Source organism: Chaetomium tenue (genome assembly GCF_020726465.1).
Source record: "Chaetomium tenue strain MPI-SDFR-AT-0079 chromosome Unknown F5144scaffold_2, whole genome shotgun sequence".
NCBI lineage: Eukaryota > Fungi > Ascomycota > Sordariomycetes > Sordariales > Chaetomiaceae > Chaetomium > Chaetomium tenue.
The window spans coordinates 1,034,027-1,053,477 of record NW_027117330.1 but is presented as its reverse complement, the minus strand read 5'-3'; the positions used below and the strand labels follow the sequence as shown (position 1 = coordinate 1,053,477).

The 19,451-nt window shown below is 57.3% G+C and overlaps 5 protein-coding genes across 5 annotated transcripts; 2 read left to right on the top strand and 3 right to left on the bottom strand.

Annotated features, from left to right (window-relative positions):
• The first annotated feature begins 173 nt into the window (after nucleotides 1-173).
• Nucleotides 174-1,629, top strand: F5144DRAFT_94473 (histidine phosphatase superfamily). The gene has a single exon (XM_066793587.1). The coding sequence runs from the start codon at nucleotides 538-540 to the stop codon at nucleotides 1,378-1,380; it is 843 nt and encodes a 280-aa protein (XP_066646013.1). The 5' UTR covers nucleotides 174-537; the 3' UTR covers nucleotides 1,381-1,629.
• Nucleotides 1,630-3,298: 1,669 nt separating this feature from the next.
• Nucleotides 3,299-6,321, top strand: F5144DRAFT_94455 (uncharacterized protein). The gene is made up of 3 exons (XM_066793586.1): nucleotides 3,299-3,730; nucleotides 3,786-4,215; nucleotides 4,274-6,321. Exons 1-3 carry the CDS (start codon nucleotides 3,665-3,667, stop codon nucleotides 6,016-6,018), a joined length of 2,241 nt encoding a protein of 746 aa, XP_066646012.1. The 5' UTR covers nucleotides 3,299-3,664; the 3' UTR covers nucleotides 6,019-6,321.
• Nucleotides 6,322-7,676: 1,355 nt separating this feature from the next.
• Nucleotides 7,677-12,620, bottom strand: F5144DRAFT_483305 (uncharacterized protein; the record flags this gene model as incomplete). Its single annotated transcript, XM_066785383.1, has 1 exon — nucleotides 7,677-12,620. The coding sequence occupies one exon, from the start codon at nucleotides 12,618-12,620 to the stop codon at nucleotides 7,677-7,679; it is 4,944 nt and encodes a 1,647-aa protein (XP_066646011.1).
• A 1,149-nt stretch (nucleotides 12,621-13,769) lies between these two features.
• Nucleotides 13,770-16,807, bottom strand: F5144DRAFT_640329 (uncharacterized protein; the record flags this gene model as incomplete). The annotated part of the gene is made up of 13 exons (XM_066792741.1): nucleotides 16,107-16,807; nucleotides 15,850-16,029; nucleotides 15,470-15,764; nucleotides 15,316-15,407; nucleotides 15,192-15,262; nucleotides 14,584-15,124; nucleotides 14,471-14,524; nucleotides 14,389-14,407; nucleotides 14,222-14,338; nucleotides 14,124-14,167; nucleotides 14,019-14,065; nucleotides 13,838-13,964; nucleotides 13,770-13,780 (listed from the first exon to the last, which is right to left on the bottom strand). Exons 1-13 carry the CDS (start codon nucleotides 16,363-16,365, stop codon nucleotides 13,770-13,772), a joined length of 1,857 nt encoding a protein of 618 aa, XP_066646010.1. The 5' UTR covers nucleotides 16,366-16,807.
• F5144DRAFT_93963 (uncharacterized protein) lies at nucleotides 16,808-19,377 on the bottom strand. The gene is made up of 2 exons (XM_066793584.1): nucleotides 18,422-19,377; nucleotides 16,808-18,350 (listed from the first exon to the last, which is right to left on the bottom strand). Exons 1-2 carry the CDS (start codon nucleotides 19,039-19,041, stop codon nucleotides 16,898-16,900), a joined length of 2,073 nt encoding a protein of 690 aa, XP_066646009.1. The 5' UTR covers nucleotides 19,042-19,377; the 3' UTR covers nucleotides 16,808-16,897.
• Nucleotides 19,378-19,451: the final 74 nt, after the last annotated feature.

The following is a 19,451-nucleotide window of genomic DNA, read 5'->3' as shown; positions in this document are numbered from 1 at the left end:
GGGCATGGACATGACGACGGCGTTGTGGCTGCGAATACCATGTATTGTTGGACAAACGAGCCAAGTCTTTTGAGAAGTGTCTCCCGCTGTTCCACCGGCTCCTGCGAGCTCATCGAGACCCCGAATGGCCCGTACCTCGCACCGAGATCCGGAGAAGGCTGACGTAATGGCGACCTCCCGGCCAATGACGGCCTGCCGGGACTGCCCGTGGTCACCACCGTGGTCGGGCGGGTCCCTCTTTAGGGGATAAGGCCCGTTGATACGGGCTTGGGCGCCGATGCGATTCGGCACCGCACTGGAGCAGGCGGTGGAGACGCAGGCGTCGGGCCGTACGGCGTTTTGACTTCCAGGCCGGCGAATGACTCACTTGAAATATTATTTAAGGAACGAACTGAGACTCGGAGTTTACGAAACAACCATCAAGTTCAACTTAACATCCCACTGAGATTGTCGTCATTACCCCTGACGCCATCACAACCACTTATCTCCGATCAACTTCCCCTCCCCCAACCAACAACCCCCCTTCCACACCCCAAGATGCCCACCTACATCCACCTCGTCCGCCACGCCCAGGGCTTCCACAACCTCTGCGCCGCCAACCACATCCTCCCGGACCCGGACCTCACCCCCCTCGGCAACACCCAGTGCGCCACCCTCGCCAAATCCTTCCCTTTCCAATCCCAAATCACCCACCTCGTCGCCTCCCCGCTCCGCCGCACCCTCTACACCTGCCTGCTCTCCTTCGAACCCGCCCTGCAACAACAAAACACCACCACTTCCCAGGGGGACACGACGGCAAAGAAACCCCTCACCGTAGTCGCCCTCCCCGAGCTCCAAGAAGTGTCCCCCCTCCCCTGCGACACCGGCTCCGACATCGCCGCCCTAACCGCCGAGTTCGGCCCGCGCGGCGACGTCGACCTGGAACTGGTGCGCGCGGTAGCCGCCGAGTGGACGGTCAAGACCGGGGAGAGTCGCTTCGCGCCGGTGATGGCGCGGCTGGAGGCGCGGGCGCGGGCGGCGCGGGTGTGGCTGCGGGAGTTGGGGCGGGCGTTTGAGAGGGAGCATCCCGGGGTGGATGCGCATGTGGGGGTGGTGACGCATGGGGGGATTTTGCACTTTTTGACGCAGGATTGGGATGGCATGAATCCGCAGGCGGGGACGGGGTGGGGGAATACGGAGTGGAGGAGTTATGAGTTTGTGGAGGGGACGGTGGGGGGTGGGGAGGATGATGGGGAGGCGAGGTTGAGGGAGACGGGGGAGAGTTGGAGGAGGCGGAGGGGCAGTGCGACCGGGTTGACGGAGACGGAGCAGATGGAGTTGAGGGTTGCGGTGGAGGGGCAGTTGGTGGAGGAGTGGGGGGTTGATGGGGGGAAGTTGTAAGGGGGACTGATAGAGACTGTGGTGTTTAGATGGCTGGGTGGGTTGGAGTGGGTGCTTGGGATAAGGAGGAGGTATGGGAATGTGGCTGATGTTCGATCTGTTTCTTTTTTCCTTTTTCTGGAGGTTTGGGTTAGAACCTAGGGCACTTGCAAATGGGTCCCGTTAGAGAGAACGGCTGTCAAACGAAGATACGAAATAGACCAAGTTAGATTTACAAAACCCCGGTTTGTTTCTTCATTAACTCGTTATCGGCTTGCCTTGTCATTGTGAACAAGTGAGATGAGATGGCCTGGGAGTTCTCCTTCGCTCTCCTTTTTGCCAACGTCTTTTTTCCTATCGCTTTCTCTTTCCAACACGATCAACTACGTCGAGAGTTTCACACCGAATACAACATGTCAAACCGACATTCCCAACTTCGTACGTAAAGCGTGGCAGCCAACGATACACTACCAAGTGGAGGTCAAGTACCGGCAGAGTGCAGATCGGGGCACTATCCATTTATATGTACCCGAAAGCGCGCGGTAAGTTTGGTTGGTTCATCTCGCATGGCTGCGTCGACAGACGTAACACCAACGCCTTTGCTGCCAAGCTTGATTGGCAATACCGATGCGCAAAGGCTGATTCAGAAATAGATTTGCATCGGGCAATAGTTAACGTTGAGGCTGACACGGTACGGTACAAGCTGCAGTGGCGGTCCGCTGGGTTGCGCCAACGAAGTTGCGCTGTCTGAGCGAACCATTCGGATCCTCGGCCCAATTTCGATGTTCTTTTCTTCCACATCGGTGGCGGCCGCCAGCCAAGGATTCCGCCAAGTTGATGGCTGCATCCTGGCTTGCGCGGTTCGCAGGCCGTTGATGCCGCGCAGCCGCCACCCGCGTCCTGCTTCTTCGGGATCGAGTTCCCGTGTTTCGCAAACTCTCGAGGTCGACTTTTCCATCCGTGGTTGGGCAAGTGTTTCATAGGGTCTGAATTTCAGATGGAGCCATGCAAGGGGTGGACGACTTGCCCAATCAACGAGCAACGTCAGGACTTCCGCGGCAGGGGCGGCAGCACGGCAGGAACAGAAATGCAGGGATGCGGTGCCTGCACTGCTGCAGTCAGACTGGGGAGGGGACCAAGGGCTGAGACAGTTTATTTGCCGAATGACGGTTGAGTCAGTCTAAAATAGACAATTTCCTGTAGCAAGACCCTCGAAAACGGCGCCTCCCCCGCGTCGACCAGCCATCCGACCAATCCCGCAAGCCACCCGAGGCCGCTTATGGGCCCACCTTACTGGTGGGCGTCTCCCTGGTCTCTGGTCTGAATTCATGCCCCTTATCTCTCCACCTGTCGCAGATGCGCCCTCCCTCACCCTCCCTTCGTTCCTCGGAACCCCTTCACAAGTCGTCAGGACGGCCGATCCAGGGTCGATTGGAAACACGATCGACTAGCCAGTCATTCCTTACTGCAAGCCAAAGTAAAGAACATTCCTTTTTTTGTGATTTTGGGCAATACACGACGCCAATTCACAGACCAACACCGGGCTATTGTTCCCCGACAATCGAACAATAATAGTGCATCGACCACCAATTTCCAATATCGACAACCCTCTTTCCCCCGCTTCGTCACATCCTTGCCCTCGCCGTCGATCTGACACCAGGCCTTGGAACTTTGCCCAGCCGATCAAACCCGGACTCGCAGGCGTTGTCTACCCCACGATCCCACGTCCACAGAACCCAGCAACCCTCGTCTTGCCTCACCCGACCTTGATCTAGCCTCCCCTACTCCGGGCCTTTCTCGACCCGGCACAGCGGACGCTGTTCCATCGTGGTCCGGAATCCCCACAGCGCCGAGACGGTTCTCGCAACGCGCTCCCTGCCTCTTTGGCGGTCGCATTGTTCAACAACACTACAGATCCTGATTACCACCGTCATCGCGATGCCAGCCGGAGGAAAGCGCTGTTGAGGCCACTGCTGGCCTTCCGATCCGACTAGTCAGATCCACATTCTGACGTTTCCCTCTTTTGTCTCTCCTTCACGCAGCGACGTGACCTCATCGACTCCGAACACTAGGAGCCTCTCGCTCTTTCGACGATCTAGCCACAGTCGGTTTCTTCGCGGGCGAGGAACGACTTGTGCGTCCGGCAGCAAAGCCATTTCTTGAACCACTCTTTTTGCGATACCCCAAAACGACACATCGATTGTGTCGACGACTTCAGCTTCACCAATTCTTCGACAGTTTCGATACCACATCTTGTTGGTCCGGCTAGCCCGTTTTCTTGCGCCCGGTTCGCGCCATCCACACAATGGGTTTTCTTAGGCATGGTAGACGGGATGTCGAGGTACATCCTGAACAGAAGTGGGATTTCATTGTGAGTACAGCCCATTCGGAAGGGCACGGGAAAGTAAATTAACCCTTGTTTCCAGAGTCTCAATGATTTCAAGTCCACGTCTTGTTTCGCACCGCTCGCCTACGGCTACCTCTGGTTCTCCCTGATTATCTCACTCGCCGTGTATGCCGTCGACGTGTTTACTGCCTACCAGCTTCTCGCCTTCAACAAATGGTCCTCGCAGATTGAGCCCGCTCAATTCATCCCCTTCGACATCTCGAAATGGATCTTCACTGTCTGCATTCTCCTTTCCTTCGCCAACCTCGCCTATGAATACTTCCGTGCCGTCACCATCATGCGCCGAGGGAGCGTCGCCGAATGCTTCCTGGACAGCTTAGCTGCGCGTCTGGAGAGTATCCGGATGGGACAAGGCCGAGGTTGGAAGAGATTCCTGGTCTTCGCCGAGCTCACCAAGAGTAAAAAGGGAGCCGAATACATTGCCCTCTTCACCTTCTTCAGCTTTCAATGTAGGGCACCCTTTGAGAAAGCAACCAAACCGGGCATCTGTTTGCTGACAATGAATAGCTTGGATCCGCACTATTCTTTGCTCCGGGCCTCGCCAGGCCATCAACGCAATGACCCTCTACTCTGTCTACGACGCGAGGCTACAGATCAACCAGGCCAGCTTCGAATCCTCTCTCGCCGACTTCTTTGATAAGATCAGAGCTCTAGCGACCGAGGAACCCCGCCAGGCCGTCATCCTGTCTGGTATGCTCTTCACCCTCGTCATCTGGATCTTCTCCTTCCTGTCGTTGCTCCTCGCCGCCTGCTTTTTTGTCTTCTTCTTGTGGAGCTACATCCCACGCGAAGATGGCGGCTTGTCCGGTTTCTGCGAGCGCAAGGTCAACAAGCGCCTCAAGCAAATCGTCTCCATCAAAATCAACAAGGCCATGGCTGAGGACGAGCGGAAACGGAAAAAGGCGGAGCTCAGGGCAGCGAAGAAGAACGGCGGAGACAGGCCGATGACAATGAAGCCGTCCCTGCCGGTCCTTGGGGACGACGATCTCGCGCAAATGCCATCCCTCAGCCGGGCAGATACCTTTGCTTCCTTCGCAGAAAAGCCATCTCACCCGAGCACTCCCGGGAGCTTCGAGATGAACGCTCTCGGCCGAAAGCCGCCTATGCCGTCAAGGTCGAACACCAAGGGGACGACGGCGAGCCAGTATTCGGCCGAGACCTCACTTCTTGGCGGTGCCGCGGGGATGGGTATGGCCAGCTCAGAAGTATCTACGCCCACTTTGCCGCCACTCGACCTCGGAGGCTATCCGCCAGTACGCACCGCAACCTCCTCGTCCAATAGGAGCTATGGACCGCCGCAACCCCAGGGGATGGCCATGAACGGTTCATCTCTGCGCGGTTACACAGCCAGTCCTGCAACCTTTGCGTCGGATCCCATGCCATCACTTCCGCCTCCCGTCATGTCACCAGTTGGGCCCTTCAACAACTATAGGGGACCGGGCCCGAACCAGCCGAACCAGCCGAGGTTACCCTATCCCGGGGATAACAGACTGCCCCAGCGAGGGGACACAAGATCCCCCTTCCCTGAGGACAACGGGTTGCCCCAGCGTGGCGATACCAGATCTCCCTATCCCGGTGACAACAGATTACCCTTTCCTGGGGACAACCGGATGATGCCGCAACGCGGTGATACTAGATCACCCCATCCTAGCGACACCAAATCGCCTTTCCCTGGGGACAACGGGCTGCCCCAACGTGGCGACACCAGGTCTCCCTATCCAGATGACAATAGGTTGCCTTATCCTGGTGACAACAGGTCGCCCTTTGACGACCAATTGAGCGGGCGTGCTAGTCCCGCCCCGTCGACAACTACATACCGCAGCAACCTAATGTCACCACGCGGGCCGGGCCCAGACGGTTACCCCATCCGCAGCGCCACCAACCCAATGCCCCCGCGAGGCGCGCCTCAGTTCCCACCCTCAAGGGCCATGACCCAGCCCATGCAGCCTTTCCACCGGCCAACCAACAGCAACGGCTCGCAGAGAAGCATGCAGAGCGCCGCGCCGCCGTACCAGCCGTACCAGCCGTATCATCAACCAACCGCTAGCAACAGTTCGTTGAGGAATATGGTCCACGCAGCATCGTACGATGAACAAGACAACCGCAGCGAATATAGCGGGTTTTCTGGTCGGCCGACCCCCGCCCCATTCAACAGCCAGAGAGGGCCTCAGGGCGGGTATAGCAATAACAACAACAACAACGGCGACGACGGGTGGAACCAAGATCTGGAGAGGGGTGGGCCAAGATATTGAGCGTTTCATAAACGGTCTGCACGGGGTATAAAGAAAACACCTAACCTTCACCTGAGCTAATGGTAATCCGCCATTCCTCATCCTCGAGTGGCGATGCTGCATAAATCTCGAGACTTGGATGATCTTGGGGCGTATACAAACAGCACCAGATCCGGCGTACAGATCTGGCTGTATTCTATCTATTGTACATATTTCATACATTTTGACGGGTCGGGTTGATGATGCAGCTTCAAAACGTGGAGCCGATTCTTGGTGACGAATACATTTTGTTTCATGCTTGCTTGTTTCTCACGTGGTCTGCTTGTGAATACCTGCCCGGGCGTGGATACGAAGAAGGCAAATGGGTTTTGGTTGAGCTAAGGTTGAGCTAAGTTGTTGCGAGGCCTCTTTCCCCTATATGGATGTCCGTTCTGTGGAATCAGGTATATGTTTGGCGCATAACGGCTTCGGGGTCCAGAATTGGCAAAGGGGGAAAGGAACTTTAGGTTGCCGCCGTACTTGCCACGGGATAGCTGCTGCTTTGGGTTAGTCGAGGGAGCTGCTTTATCGCCGTGATGCTGGTGGTGGTGTCGAAGGGGTGGCCCATTCAAAGTCCGAATATACGGTATGGGGATTCGAGGATACTTTTCTGTTCTTATACATCTTAGTTTCCATCCTCAGCCAACAGCCATTCAAGTAAATAAACCACCGAGTCTAATATCATCACCTAATCACTGTAGTAACTCACTCCTACGAACCCCACCGAGATACGAAGCATCGGGAGGTTGAGTGATCAAACAAGGTACCCAAGTAAACCACCATTCTTCTTGTATATGAGACGGAAACAAGCCAGTCAGACGGCTCGGGCACTCCAGTAGAGTTGCAAAAGTAATAAAGACTAACGACCAACACTTCAACGAGAAGTCCGGCAAAAGCTCACCGTCCACCCCCCCATTCGGGGAGGTGGGCGGCTACGAAACCCCGTTGGGGATTTCTTTTCACCCCGGCTCGAACCTGCAACCTCTAGGGTATTACGCAAGTCGAAACCGGAGTGGCAGGACAACCGCCAGTGCCAATTAAGCCACCGTCGCTAGGGCCACTTCCCATCGGGCGGAGGTCCTCATTGGAAACTGGTAGGAAAGGACTAGTATATATAGTACGGAACAGTGCTTAGTTACTTTCAACCCCTTGATGGACGAATATGAACCTGACAGGTAATCCTCACCTCGTCGTCGCCCATTTGTAGTTTGTTATTCGTTTATAGAGAGGTTGGCTTCATGTATCTTGAGTAAACAAGACATTGTTAAGTCATAGGGTGATAGATGACCAAGTGGATAACCACAAGCTAAACGCGTCAACACAAGTAAGGTATGTCTCTTCTCTTGTACATGTATATACGGTACTACAACCACAACCCCCCAGCCGGCCTTCTTTCTCCTCTTCTATCGAAACTTTGTCCTCGACTGACAAAACCAGACATCCCCCACCCAAATTGTAATCCATTGCCAATGTATATCCACAAGAACAAAGTAAATAAGAAGAAGGACAACAAGAAAAGACACCCGTCAGGGCAGTGCTCACCCCCTCCACCAAATAAACCCGATCCTGGTTCACTCTATGCCATGCAATCAAACCACCAACACAAACCTGTGTCTATGCATGCACAATGCAAGCCCCATCTATTTCCCAAACCGCCACCACGCCTTCTTCTTCGTCTCCTCCTGGTACCCTTCCTCCTTAACATTATGCGCCCCCACCACCGTCAAAAACACCTGATCCAGCGTCGTCGGGCTGACACTGTAGTGCTCAATCCCCAGCGCCTCCCTATTCTCCTCCAACAGCACGACCAGCTTACCAATCGCCGACCCCGACGACGGCGTCGCACTCCCCGACCCAGCGCCAGCACCAGCCCTACCAATCTCATCCCGCGCCACCACCGGCACCTTGCTATCACCAGCCACAAACGCCGCAACCGGCACCGTAAAGCGCATCTGTCCATGATACGTCTTCGCCTCCACATCGGCACCCTCCAAGTTCCCCAGCACCCACCTCCTCACCCTTTCCACATCCTCCTCGGACGTGCGCGGCGCCCCCCTACACACCAGATGCACATGCAACCGGTCCCCAAACCGCTGCCTCAGCTGCTCGACCCCTCCCAGCGCCAACATGCGCTTCGCCAAAATCCCCGCCCTCCCCGCCAACGCATCCGCCTCCTCCATACTATGCGTGGTCAGCAACAGACTCCTCCCCGGCACCGTCGCCGCCAGCGTGCGCCACATCACCCTCTTGGCCGCCGCATCCAGCCCCGACGACGGCTCATCCAACAACAACACGGTCGGGTTGCCCATCAGCGCGATGCCCAGCGACAGCTTGCGCTTATTGCCGCCGGACAGGGCGTGCGCCTGGCGCGTGCGGAAGGCGCCGAGCCCGACGGCGCGGATGACGGCGGACACGTTGTGCGCGACGTCGGGGATGCCGCGCACGCGCGCGTAGAAGCGCAGGTGTTCTTCGACGGTCATGACGTCGACGGCGTCGAATTGTGGGCAGACGCCGAGGTGGGAGCGCGCCGTGGTGAGGTGGTGCGTGATGCTGGTGGATTCGACGAAGACGTCGCCGCTTCCCGGGGAGGGCTTGAGGTCGCCGCGGATGACGCTGATGGTGGTGGATTTGCCGGCGCCGTTGGGGCCGAGGAGCGCGAAGACTTCGCCGTGCGGGATGCCGAAGGTGATGTTGTCGACGGCGGTGGTGGTGCCGAAGGTTTTGGTGAGGTTGACGACGCGGAGGCCGTCGGTGGTGTTATTGGGGTCGGCGGTGGCGTTGGATTTGACGCGGACGAGCTCGTTGGCGATTTCTTCGTCGGAGATGGCGGCACGTTCCTCAACGGTGGCTTGGGAGGGGGGCGTGGAGCGCTTGAACATGCGCCGGAGGCTGAAGCCTGCGTTGCCGCCGTCGGCCCAGACGAGGACCAGGAAGAGGATGGCGATCTGGACGAAGAGGTACAGGATCGGGCCGCCGTATTGGGTCATGCTACCCGGGTTGGAGGACAGTTCGTGGCCGTCGCACGCGGTGGAGAATAGGTTGAGCACCACGAAGAGCGCGCGGATGACCGAGTTGATGGGCGCAAAGGCGGATACCACAAAGTGCACGACGAGCACAAAGCTGTCGATCCGGTGGACGGGGGCGTACATGATGACGACCATGTAGCAGATCAGGTAGATGAGAAGCCAGACGACCTGCCAGGCGGCCGTGAACGCGTAGGACGATAGCTGGTTGGCAGCGACCAGTGAGACGTTGTACGCCAGCAGGATCGACGCGAGGCCGTGTAGGATGAAGATTAAGAAGACGTAGCCAATGTGGAACCACAGGTTGGGGGCAAGACCAGCAAGTAACGCGATGCTGATGACCGCCCCGGCTAGCACAATGGCGAAGTCGAAGCCCGTGTAAGCGATCCATAGCGGCAGCGGCTTGACTCCGTTCGAATACTGCAAGCCGCGGACTTGACGGCGGCGTTCCAAGTTGGGGTACAGCGAGAAGAAGGCCGGGTAGGCGCACAGAGCCAGGCCAATGTACACCACCAACTGCAGCGAGTTACCGGCATCTGGGGCAAACGGCCTGTCGAAAAAGACGTAGCTCGATGCGATGCTAGTGTTGGTCAGGAGCATGTCCATAGCCCATTTGCCGAACCACGCGTTGATCATCTCGGGCCCGTTGCCTCTGTAGGCGAGTGTCGGACGAGAATGGTCGTCACCGAGCCAGATGCCGGCAGGTGTGATATTCTTGCGGTACTGGACGACGGCGTCGTTGAACTCGCCGATCGAGTTGACAAGGGTTATGTTTTGAAAGAGGGCGGCGGGCCCCGAGGCGGCCCTCGCTGACAAGGCGTTTCCACTGCCGCCCTGCATGGCGAGGTAGACGGGCGCAAACAAACGCAGAAGAGTATCCTCCGAGAACTTGTCCGCTGGACCGCCGACTAGGAATAGCTCAAAGTCGCTGTCAAAGATATTGATGGCCGTTTCCCTCGTCGACTGATCCGTCGGCGAGCACCCGAGGGCCGGCTGGTGCCGGACGAATAGCATCACCAAACCGGCCGCGATGACGGGGATGATGAATGCAATGACGGACGGAAACCAGTTGCCCTTGAAGATGACACACCGCTTGAGGAACAGCACCCAGATCTGCCTGAAGAAGCCAACGGGCTGCCCGGACATGAGTTCGAGGCCCTTCTCCGGCTCGTTGCCGTCCCCGGCCTTCTCATACTTCTCGTCAACCGAGCTGAGGATCCCGCGCGAGTCGAGGCCCGAGCCGTCACCGTGAGCCTCATCGGCAAGCTGCAAAAAGACATCCTCGATCGTGGGCCCCGAGAACCGGTAGTCCGTAATGCCAGCCGCCTCGAGCTCTCTGATAACAGTCGCGGCCATCGCCGACGTCGACGCAATGTACGCAGCCTCCTCATGAGTAGCCTTCTTCTTCACGCCAGCAATATTCGGCAGACGGGGGATCAGTTTGACGTTGTTGATATGGATCTTGTACCCGCCGCCGAGCCGGTCCTTCAGCTCGACGGAAGTTCCCTTGGCGCGGAGATTGCCCTTGGACATGACAGCGATGTAGTCGGCCAACAGGTCAGCCTCGTCCAGAAAGTGCGTCGTCAAAATCATGGTGCGCCGTCCGCGCTCGGCCAGCAGGATATCCCAGATCTTCCTCCGGCTCAGGGGGTCCAGGCCGCTGGAGACTTCGTCAACGCAGCACACCGCGCTGCCACCCGTAAGCATCATCCCGAGCTGCAGCTTGCGCTTCTGGCCTCCCGAGAGAGTGCGCGACTGGGCCTTGATCTTCTTCTCTAGGTCAACAGCCAGCACCAGCTCGCGGATCTCCTCCTTGGAGGCATACTTGTTGGGCGACTTCAGCTTGTTGAAGATGCGGATGTGTTCGAAGACGGTCAGCTCATCCCAGAGAACGTTCTTTTGCGGGGCGATGCCCAGGCCGCCGGTGCCGTCGATGGTGATGCCGCCGCTGGTGGCCTTGTTAATGCCGGCGATGGTGTCGAGCGTGGTGCTCTTTCCGCTGCCGTTGGCGCCGAGCAGGGCGAGGATCTGGCCGCGGGTGGCGCTCAGCGTGAGCTTGTTGACGGCGACCACGGGTTCCTTGGGTTTTGCGATGAAGGAGAACATGCGGCGCAGGATGCCGGGACGGTAGACCTTGGTGAACTCCTGGAGCTGCACGGCGCAATCCGGCCCGAGATCGCCGCGGTTCTCGCCCACGACGATGTTGCGCCCGCTGGAAGTGGTGCCGTGCAGCCAGCGTTCGACCAAGGCGCCGAGGATCGGGTACACGATGATCTGGACCGCGAGAAAGATGAAGAAGACGATGCCCGGCAGCTCCCAAGGGCTGTTGGGTGGTGACTGGGCAAGGTCGGTTGGCCATTCCTGCTGCTCCCAACGGGCGAGGAGGGAGATGAAAAAGGTGAAGTTGCAGGGCGTGAAGAGAAGACTAAGCGTGACGACGGCGGAGGTCTTGGGCCAACTGATTGTCTGCGCAATAATAGCCAGAAGAATCAAGGCAATGGTGATCAACACACCGCTCAGCTGGGCCTTCTTGAAGAAGGAGGCGCCGAGGATTGCCATGGAGCCCAGTGCTAGACCGGAGAGGATGAAGTAGAAGAAAATTATGGCAGCACTCGTGTGGACGAAGACGCCAGACCACAGGATCAGGGCCGACACGACCCAGCCAGGCAGATACAGGGCTGAGAACGAGAAGTGGTATGCAATGATGCGGGCAAACTGGGGCTTCCAGCGGCTCTTGGTCGCCATCATGGCCTCGATCAGCGTCGACATGCCCGACTCCCGCTCCGTCGCAATGAACCCAGCCATGTGGTAAGCGACACCAATGATGGTCACGATAAAGACGACGCCGAGGAAGTTCATGATCATGCCCTGATACACGACACGGACGCGATCCGCGAGCTCCTCGTTGGTGAGCGAGGTGAAGGGGTACTCGTCCATGGCACTGGGAAGCGGCTGTGCGCCGTCGTCGCCACCGCCGTTTTGGCGGGAGATGGCCGAGTCGATGGCATGCTGCAAGGGCAGCAAATAGACCTGCGCGTCGTTGGTATCTTTCTCAGCGTCGATGCGGCCGGCGCCGAGTGAGGCATCGGCGCGGATGGTGTAATTCCACAACCCGCCGTCGCCCTCGGTTGGTGAACCATGAAAAATGACAGCAGCAGCGCACGGCGTAACACCACGGAGCGAAGCCCGACAAATAAGCGGCACCTCATCCTCGCTCTCCGCGATGGTCGCAACCAGCCCAGCATCCATCCTCACCACCCTAGCCAACTCGTCCACCACCCGCTCGACATCACCCCCCGTAAACCCGCTGTTCACAAACACCACATTATCCCTACCACTCCCGGACGCCACGCTCAACCCATCCGCCAGCGAGCGCACCGGACGCACATCACTGATGCCGTACGTCGCCGACGGCACAAACAGGTTCCGCGCAAAGCTCAGGAAAGCCGTCAGAATAATCGGCAGGACAAAGGCGCGGATGACGGTGGCGAAGCTGTGGCGGCCGAGGACGATGAGCCAGTTCTTGAGCACCAGCGTCCAAGTCTGGCGGAGGAGGGCCATGGCCTTGAATCGGCGCCGAACACCGGCCGGCCTGCCGTCAAATCGGCTCCGGATCGGGTTTGGCTGAGTGGTGTCTCAGATGGGAAAGTAAAACCGCCTTTCCCGATTCGCGATCAGATCGGCGTTGGCGTTTTTGCGCGCTGCAGGTTGCGCGCTGGTTCAGGTTGGTTGACTTCTGGATGGTCTCGGTTCGTTCCGGGGCCACTCAATGTGCTTGGGGATAACTAAAATAAATTAAAAACGAGTGTCGGGGATCTTGGCTTCTTTCATCTGATTTCTTAACGGGCCCTAATTATTAGACGGGCATCTTGGGGAGACTCGATGATGCCGTCAATGACGGGGGAATTAAAATAATAGAGTTGATTCGATCTGGGTTGAGAAAATACAGAAGCTGGATCGAGAATTATTTGGGCCATCTGCAATCTGAAAGGGAGCGAGGCTCAGCATGCCGCCAGCAAGCTCGGCGCTTGGCCCCATGCATTGTCCTTTTGGGACTTTTCAGGTTCTCTTGCGAGCTGTGGTTCCGCCTTGGGGGTCTTGGCTGGATCCTCCATTTTGAAGGATGCGGGACGCTGCACGGTGCCTACATTGTACATGTTTGGGTACGTAACCCTATATGTGAATTATGTGAATGGCATGCTACTTCGCTTTCATTGTAGCCCATACCGAGTCATCCGAATCTGTGTCTGCGTTTTGTTGATGTTGCTAGCTTGGGCTCTCTCACAGCTCAGAGACTCTCAGTGGGAAACTCGGCCCGTAATTCAGGGGGATGTCGCTTTCGCTCTCCAACCGAGCTCCATCATGCCCCTCCTGCCACGGGATGCCAAGTCGGGGGAAGTGAAGTATTGCCCCACACCAAGACACCCCTCGGGGAGCCGCGTCACCAAAACTGCATGAGCCACGCACGACAAGAAGAAGCACGACAAGAAGAAGCACGCCAAACAGACTACGCATGAGAAGCAACCCAACCGTCTTCCGTACCCTGCAGCTAGTTATTGCATTTCCGAGGTGCCAATATGGAGCCTCACATACACGCACACAATGCTCGACACCTGTGTAAACAAATTTTTCACACATTTATTGAGTGACAGATGACCACTTTTTTTTTCATTCATCATCCCAATCATCCATCGTCACGGGTATCCTCATCTATTTGTGGGCTGAAAACAACAAGTTAGCAAGCTAATTCCTGGGAACGACGGGGCTTTGGTACTCACGAATGCCCTCTTCAGGAAGCGGCTGGACATTGACCAGCTCCGCCGCGAACTTCTCCTTGGTATGCTTCTCCTCGCGCAGGAACGGGAAGGCAAGGACCTCCCGGATCGAGTAATTGTTCGTGATGAACTGCATGCGGCGTTAGTCCGAGATCCAGCAACTTGCTCGCTCTCTAGTCCTTACCATAGTAAGACGGTCGATACCCAGACCCCAACCGCCGGTCGGCGGCACTAGTAGCAGAAGTCAGCAACGCGACCAAACCAAACCGTTTGGGTTGTGATAACTTACAGCCATACTCGAGCGCGTTTAGGAAGCTCTCGTCCACGAGTTGACTGTCACACAACATTAGCTTTGCTCGCGTATCACAAACACTAATAGAAACATACGCCTCGTCATCGCCCTGGTCCTTCTGGCGGGCCTGTTCCTCGAACCGCAGTCTCTGGTCGAACGGGTTGTTCAACTCGGTGTACGCGTTCGCAATTTCCTTCTTGCAGACGAAGGCCCTATCAAACGGTCAGCACCCCGGCGGTTGTGTAGCGACAAGGTAACCTACTCAAATCTCTCGCAAAGACCTGTCCGACATGCTTGGTTAGCCATAGCCCCGTCTCAAAAAAGGGGGCCGCGTCAACACATACCCTTCTTGGACCGGTGATACTTGGCCAAGGGACTCATCACCTGCGGGTGCTCAACTGTGCCTCGTGTCAGCACACTGTTTCATCTCCTTTCCCTGCTATGTAGCAGAACTCACTAATGAAGCTGGGGTTGACGCAGGTGTTCTCGATGAACTCGCCAGTGAGCTTGTCGATCATGCGGGCATTGGTGAGTGGCGGCGAGCACTCGACGCCCATCTTCTTGCAGACCTTCTGCAAGAACTGGTTGGTCTCTTCTGTGTGAAGCTTTTCGGACGGGGGGAACGTCTCGCCCGTGGCCTTCTCAAGCTCCGGAATCATCGAGACCCTACGCCACGGCGCCTCCCAGTTCACCTCGTATGTCTCGCCGTGCTGGGTGGTGAAGGTGGTCTTGTAAGAGCCAGTGAGCTGCTTGACAAGGCCGGAAACGAGATCCTCGGTCAACTCCATCAGGTCGTACATATCGGCATACGCCCAGTAGAACTCGCAGGTTGTGAACTCGGGGTTATGTGTGAGGTCGATGCCCTCGTTGCGGAAGTTCTTTCCGATTTCGAACACCTTGCCGAACTGACCGACAATCATCTTCTTGAGGAACAGCTCGGGGGCGACACGCATGTACATGTCAATGTCGAGGTCATTGTGGTGAGTAGTGAACGGAAGCTGCCAACAGTCAATATCCCTCTCACCCCCCTTCTAGCTTTCTGGTAGACCCAAAAGGTTGACTTACAGCAGTCGCACCACCAGCAATAGCGTGCATCATGGGTGTCTCGACTTCGATGAAGCGACGTTCATGCAGATCTGGGTATATTATCAGCGATCCACCCTCGTCATAGCGGAAACGACAGACTTACACTCGCGGATATAACGAACCGCCCGGCTGCGCTGCCACAGCACCTCCCGGCTCTTGTCATTCCACAACATATCCAGATACCTCATACGGGCCCTACCACCACCGTCAGCACCCATATCTCACGATACCAACCATCAAAAAACGGAAAAACATACCTCTGCTCCCCATCCGAAAACGGAAACCTTACACTCGGCAGCATATGCAAACAAGGGCTCAGCAGCACGATCTCGGTAGCAAAGATGGACAGCTCGCCCTCCTTGCCCTCGGCGAGGCGGTTCTTGGGGTTGGTGCGCCCCGCGTAGCCGACGATGCCGATGACGTCGCCGCGCCGGATGTTCTCGTGCTGCTTCTCGAACGACGCCACCCCGGCCTCCTCCTTGACCAGCTGCGCCTGGCAGACCACTTGCAGCTGCGTGCCGATGCTGACGGTGTCGGCGGATGTGCGGAGGTCTGTGTTTTTTTGGAGGGAGGTGTCAGTTTGGGGGGTATTGGCCTTGGGTTTTGTTTGCGGTGGTGTTGGGGGGGTGAAACGTACCGTAAAAGATCAGCTTGGAGCCGCTCGCGCGCTTGTTGTAGATGCGCCCCGCGATCCGGATCTCCTTGTCTTCGGCGGTCTCGCCCGACTTGAGGTGGCCGAACTCTTCGACGAACTTGGAGTCGTCGTACGTGACGTGGAACTTGTGCGGGTACGGGTTCGTCTCGGGGTTCTTGAGCACTGTTTGCGGGGGGTCAGTCAGCAAGGTGCGCCATTCTGTCGGTGGTGTTGGGGAAGTCGTTGTGAGGGTGACATACGCTCATTGACGTGCCGGGTCCGGATCTCGTAGTACTGGTTGGGGTTGAGATCCTTCTCCTCCTCGCCCGCTGCGTTCTTAGGCTTGCCCGATGCCTTGGGCGGTGCGGCAGCGGCCTTGGCCGCCTTGTCAGCCTCCTTCTGGCGCTGCTTCTGGCGCTTCTTCAGTTCCGTCTTGGACACACGCTCGCCCGTGACTTCGTCGAGGTGTAGGTTGGCGACCTCCTCCGTCGGAGGCGCAGGGGCGGTCGAGTCAGCCATGGTGGCTATTGGGAGTGGTTCTGGCTGGGGAACTCGGGGAATCAGAGCACGAGAGCCAATGCAGCCGTCTGCTTGTCTGTATCGTTGTGTAAGAGGTTAGGTTTTTGTTGCAGAAAGTGCTTCGGACCCAATTGCTAAATAACCCCACAGCGGGGTATTTTTTCGACGACAATTTGAGTCACAAACTTTGGCTGTGCTCGAGGCGGGGTGACTCAGGCGCGAGTTCATCTCGCGTCGACGACCCCAACCCTAACCCTTGACATTTTGTTGTTGCCCCTGAGTGACATCTGGAGCACCGAAGTTCTGGTGAGTCTTGGTAGAAAGAGGGTGACTCTGTAATTATGCATCTCATGCATGTATGTGACCGTTTCCGGGTCTCGTCTATAGTCTAGTAATTATTACAAGTCATTGTTATCTAACACATCCTCCCAAAATTGGTGCTTCTGGCCATGAGCCCACCACAAGACGGGGCCACCTCCCTCGTCTGCATCCGTGCGAGTACCAATACTCTCACTTAGCTTTTCTTCGGATCTCAAGCCCAGCTCGGCATCCGGCCCCGCGCGTGCACCTGTCCTTGAGCAAGTTCTCCAAAGCCTGCCGTGCCGTCGTCGGTATTACTTCTCCTTCCACCTCCCATCTGTTGGCGTGTCCGTGAAATTTCCAATTGACCCATCTGCTGTGATGGTAACGGTACGGGAACAACTGGGTGTTGCTGCTGCTGCTGCTGCTGTTGTTGCTGGAGTGGTTGGAGCTGGGCATCAATGTAGCCGCCAGGGTCGTCTTCCATGTCGGCGTCCGCATCCGCGTCAGCATCGGCATCCGCGTCGGCATCGATATCACCTTGGACAAAGCCATCTACAATTGGAAGCCCATTTGTTTCCGGTTCCCCCTCGGCATCTGCTTCGGCGTCCGACTCGGCCTCTTGATCGCTCATCTCCTCATCCTCATCGTCGGCATGAATACTTATTGAAGGTGCCGCGCTGGGGATGGCAGGTGTTGTTGGGATTCGTGGAGTCAGAGCTGAGGTGGGGGAGGCTATGGAGGCGGGGTAGCTCGTCCCATAGCTGGTGGCTATGGATAGTTGCCGTGGTTGGGGGTGATTTCGGCGGCCTCCAAAAGCCTGCTGGGGCAGTCGTAACCCTTCCTGCTGATTTGTCGGTGACACATCCCCGATCGAACCTCTCGGGCTCGGAGCAGCGCTCCCTACATTGAGGGACCGTTGGGCTTGAAGGCCGCCACTCGCCGAGCGGGTTGACACAACCACCTTCTTCCACCGGTCGATGACCGACGACACGACGGTGCTCAGGTCCGAGTGCCGATCGGTAAGGTTGAGGCCGACGAAGCTCCTCCCGTCCGCCGCCACTCCTTCCAGCATGTTCTTCATCAGCTTCTCGTCGACGTAGACGGTCGATGGAGGGGCGATGTTGAATTCGCGCGGCTGCTGCAGGCGGCCCAGCTGCTCAATCTGAGTTTTGAGGTTTGCGTTCTCTTGTCGGAGTAGGTGTTGCCCTTCCTTCAGCTTGTCCACCTCTTTTCGCTTTCTGCCGACGCCCCGCGCCAGCTCCAATCTCCAGAGCTGCTCACGCTGCTCCTGTGCGAGGCCATTCCAGATTGAGTAGGTGGCTCCCAGGTGGTCGTAGACATGCTTTTCCATCTGCACAGCCGCCTTCTCCGCCTTGAGAACCTCGGCCTTGGAGTCTGTTCTCGCGGTCTCCGAGGAAGGCGGGCATGTTAGCTCCTCGCTGAGGGCGGTCGTGGCTGCTGCGCAGCTAATCTTCCACCGCCTGAACCCCTCTTGAAAGTGAGCGTGGAGCGCTTCGAGTTGGCTCTGCCCCGGCGGTAAGATCGACCATGAGGTGGGCGTTGGGTGCTGTGTTGAAGCGAAGAGGGTCGGTGGCGGCTCAAGGCACTGCAGCGTCAGAGCTGGAAAGTCCAGCGAAAAAGGATCAAAGTCGAAGGGCGTCGAATCAATATCGATTTGATATCTGCCGGCTGCGGTTAGCATGCGCGGGAATCACCAAAAACAAGGTGCGGCGACCAAGGAAAGGGAACGGACTTGGCGGCTCGTAGCGAGCTGAGTAGCTCTCTCAATGCTAACTCTGCAGCCCTCGATTTGTCTTCGGCGTCCTGGATCTGCTGTCTCATATCGAGATGCTGCTTAAGTGTCTGTCTGCAAACCGAGCGCTGGGATAGGCCTGACTTCGCTCCCCTGCCGGTCCCGTCCCCCCCGGCGTCTCCGGTTGTTCCGACCCCCCGAACGGCAAGGTCATTGATGACTCCTGTAGCTTCCCAGCGGGGCTTGAACGGGTATTTGTTTCCTGAGGCGGCCTCGGCCTTTGAGCTGTCCTTCTGGGACAGCGGAGACCTTGCGGCGGATGAGTCGGCATCCCCGGAAGCTCTTCTGGACATTGTAGTCGGAGTCCCCACTGAGGCTGACGTGGCCCGTCGAGACACAGCACCCTTGGGCTGCCGACGGGTGATGTTTTGCCTGAGTTTCCGTATGGCATCTACATCGTGCACCCCATCCGGAGCCTTTGGGTTTTTCTCCCGGATGTATAGGTCGAGGTGGCGGCCCAAGGACGAAGAGGTAAAAGCCTGGTGGCAATACGGACAGCTCTTGTCCTTCACGGCCTTGGTCGCGTTGGCCTCTGGAGGGCCGCTCGATGTGTCGTCCATGTTCTGTTGTGCCCGTTACGGTCTAAATGCCCGGGCAGCAGCGTGCCGAATGCGGGCCGAGAATGGTGCGGAGAGGATATCCCCGGAGTTGAGCGGAACACGGCAGCGTTATTGGTTAAAAATCACTGCTGTCGGGGGGAATCTCCCAAGAGGAGACTGGCAGAAAGCTGCAGGGCGGAGTGCTGTGGGAGTGGGTGGTTTAATACGTGTTGGCGAAGTGTCAATGAGTGGACCATTTTTGCTTCTCGCGGCACCCATCATGACCTCAAAAGCCAGAAAGCTTGATTATATTTGGAGCCCCTTTTCCCATCTGGGTAGCATTTTTGGACAGGGCACCTATTAGCCCAACCGGGGTCCCGGTGAGTGCTGAACCGGGTTGCGTGTATCGCGAGGCGGCAGTCGTCGTTGGC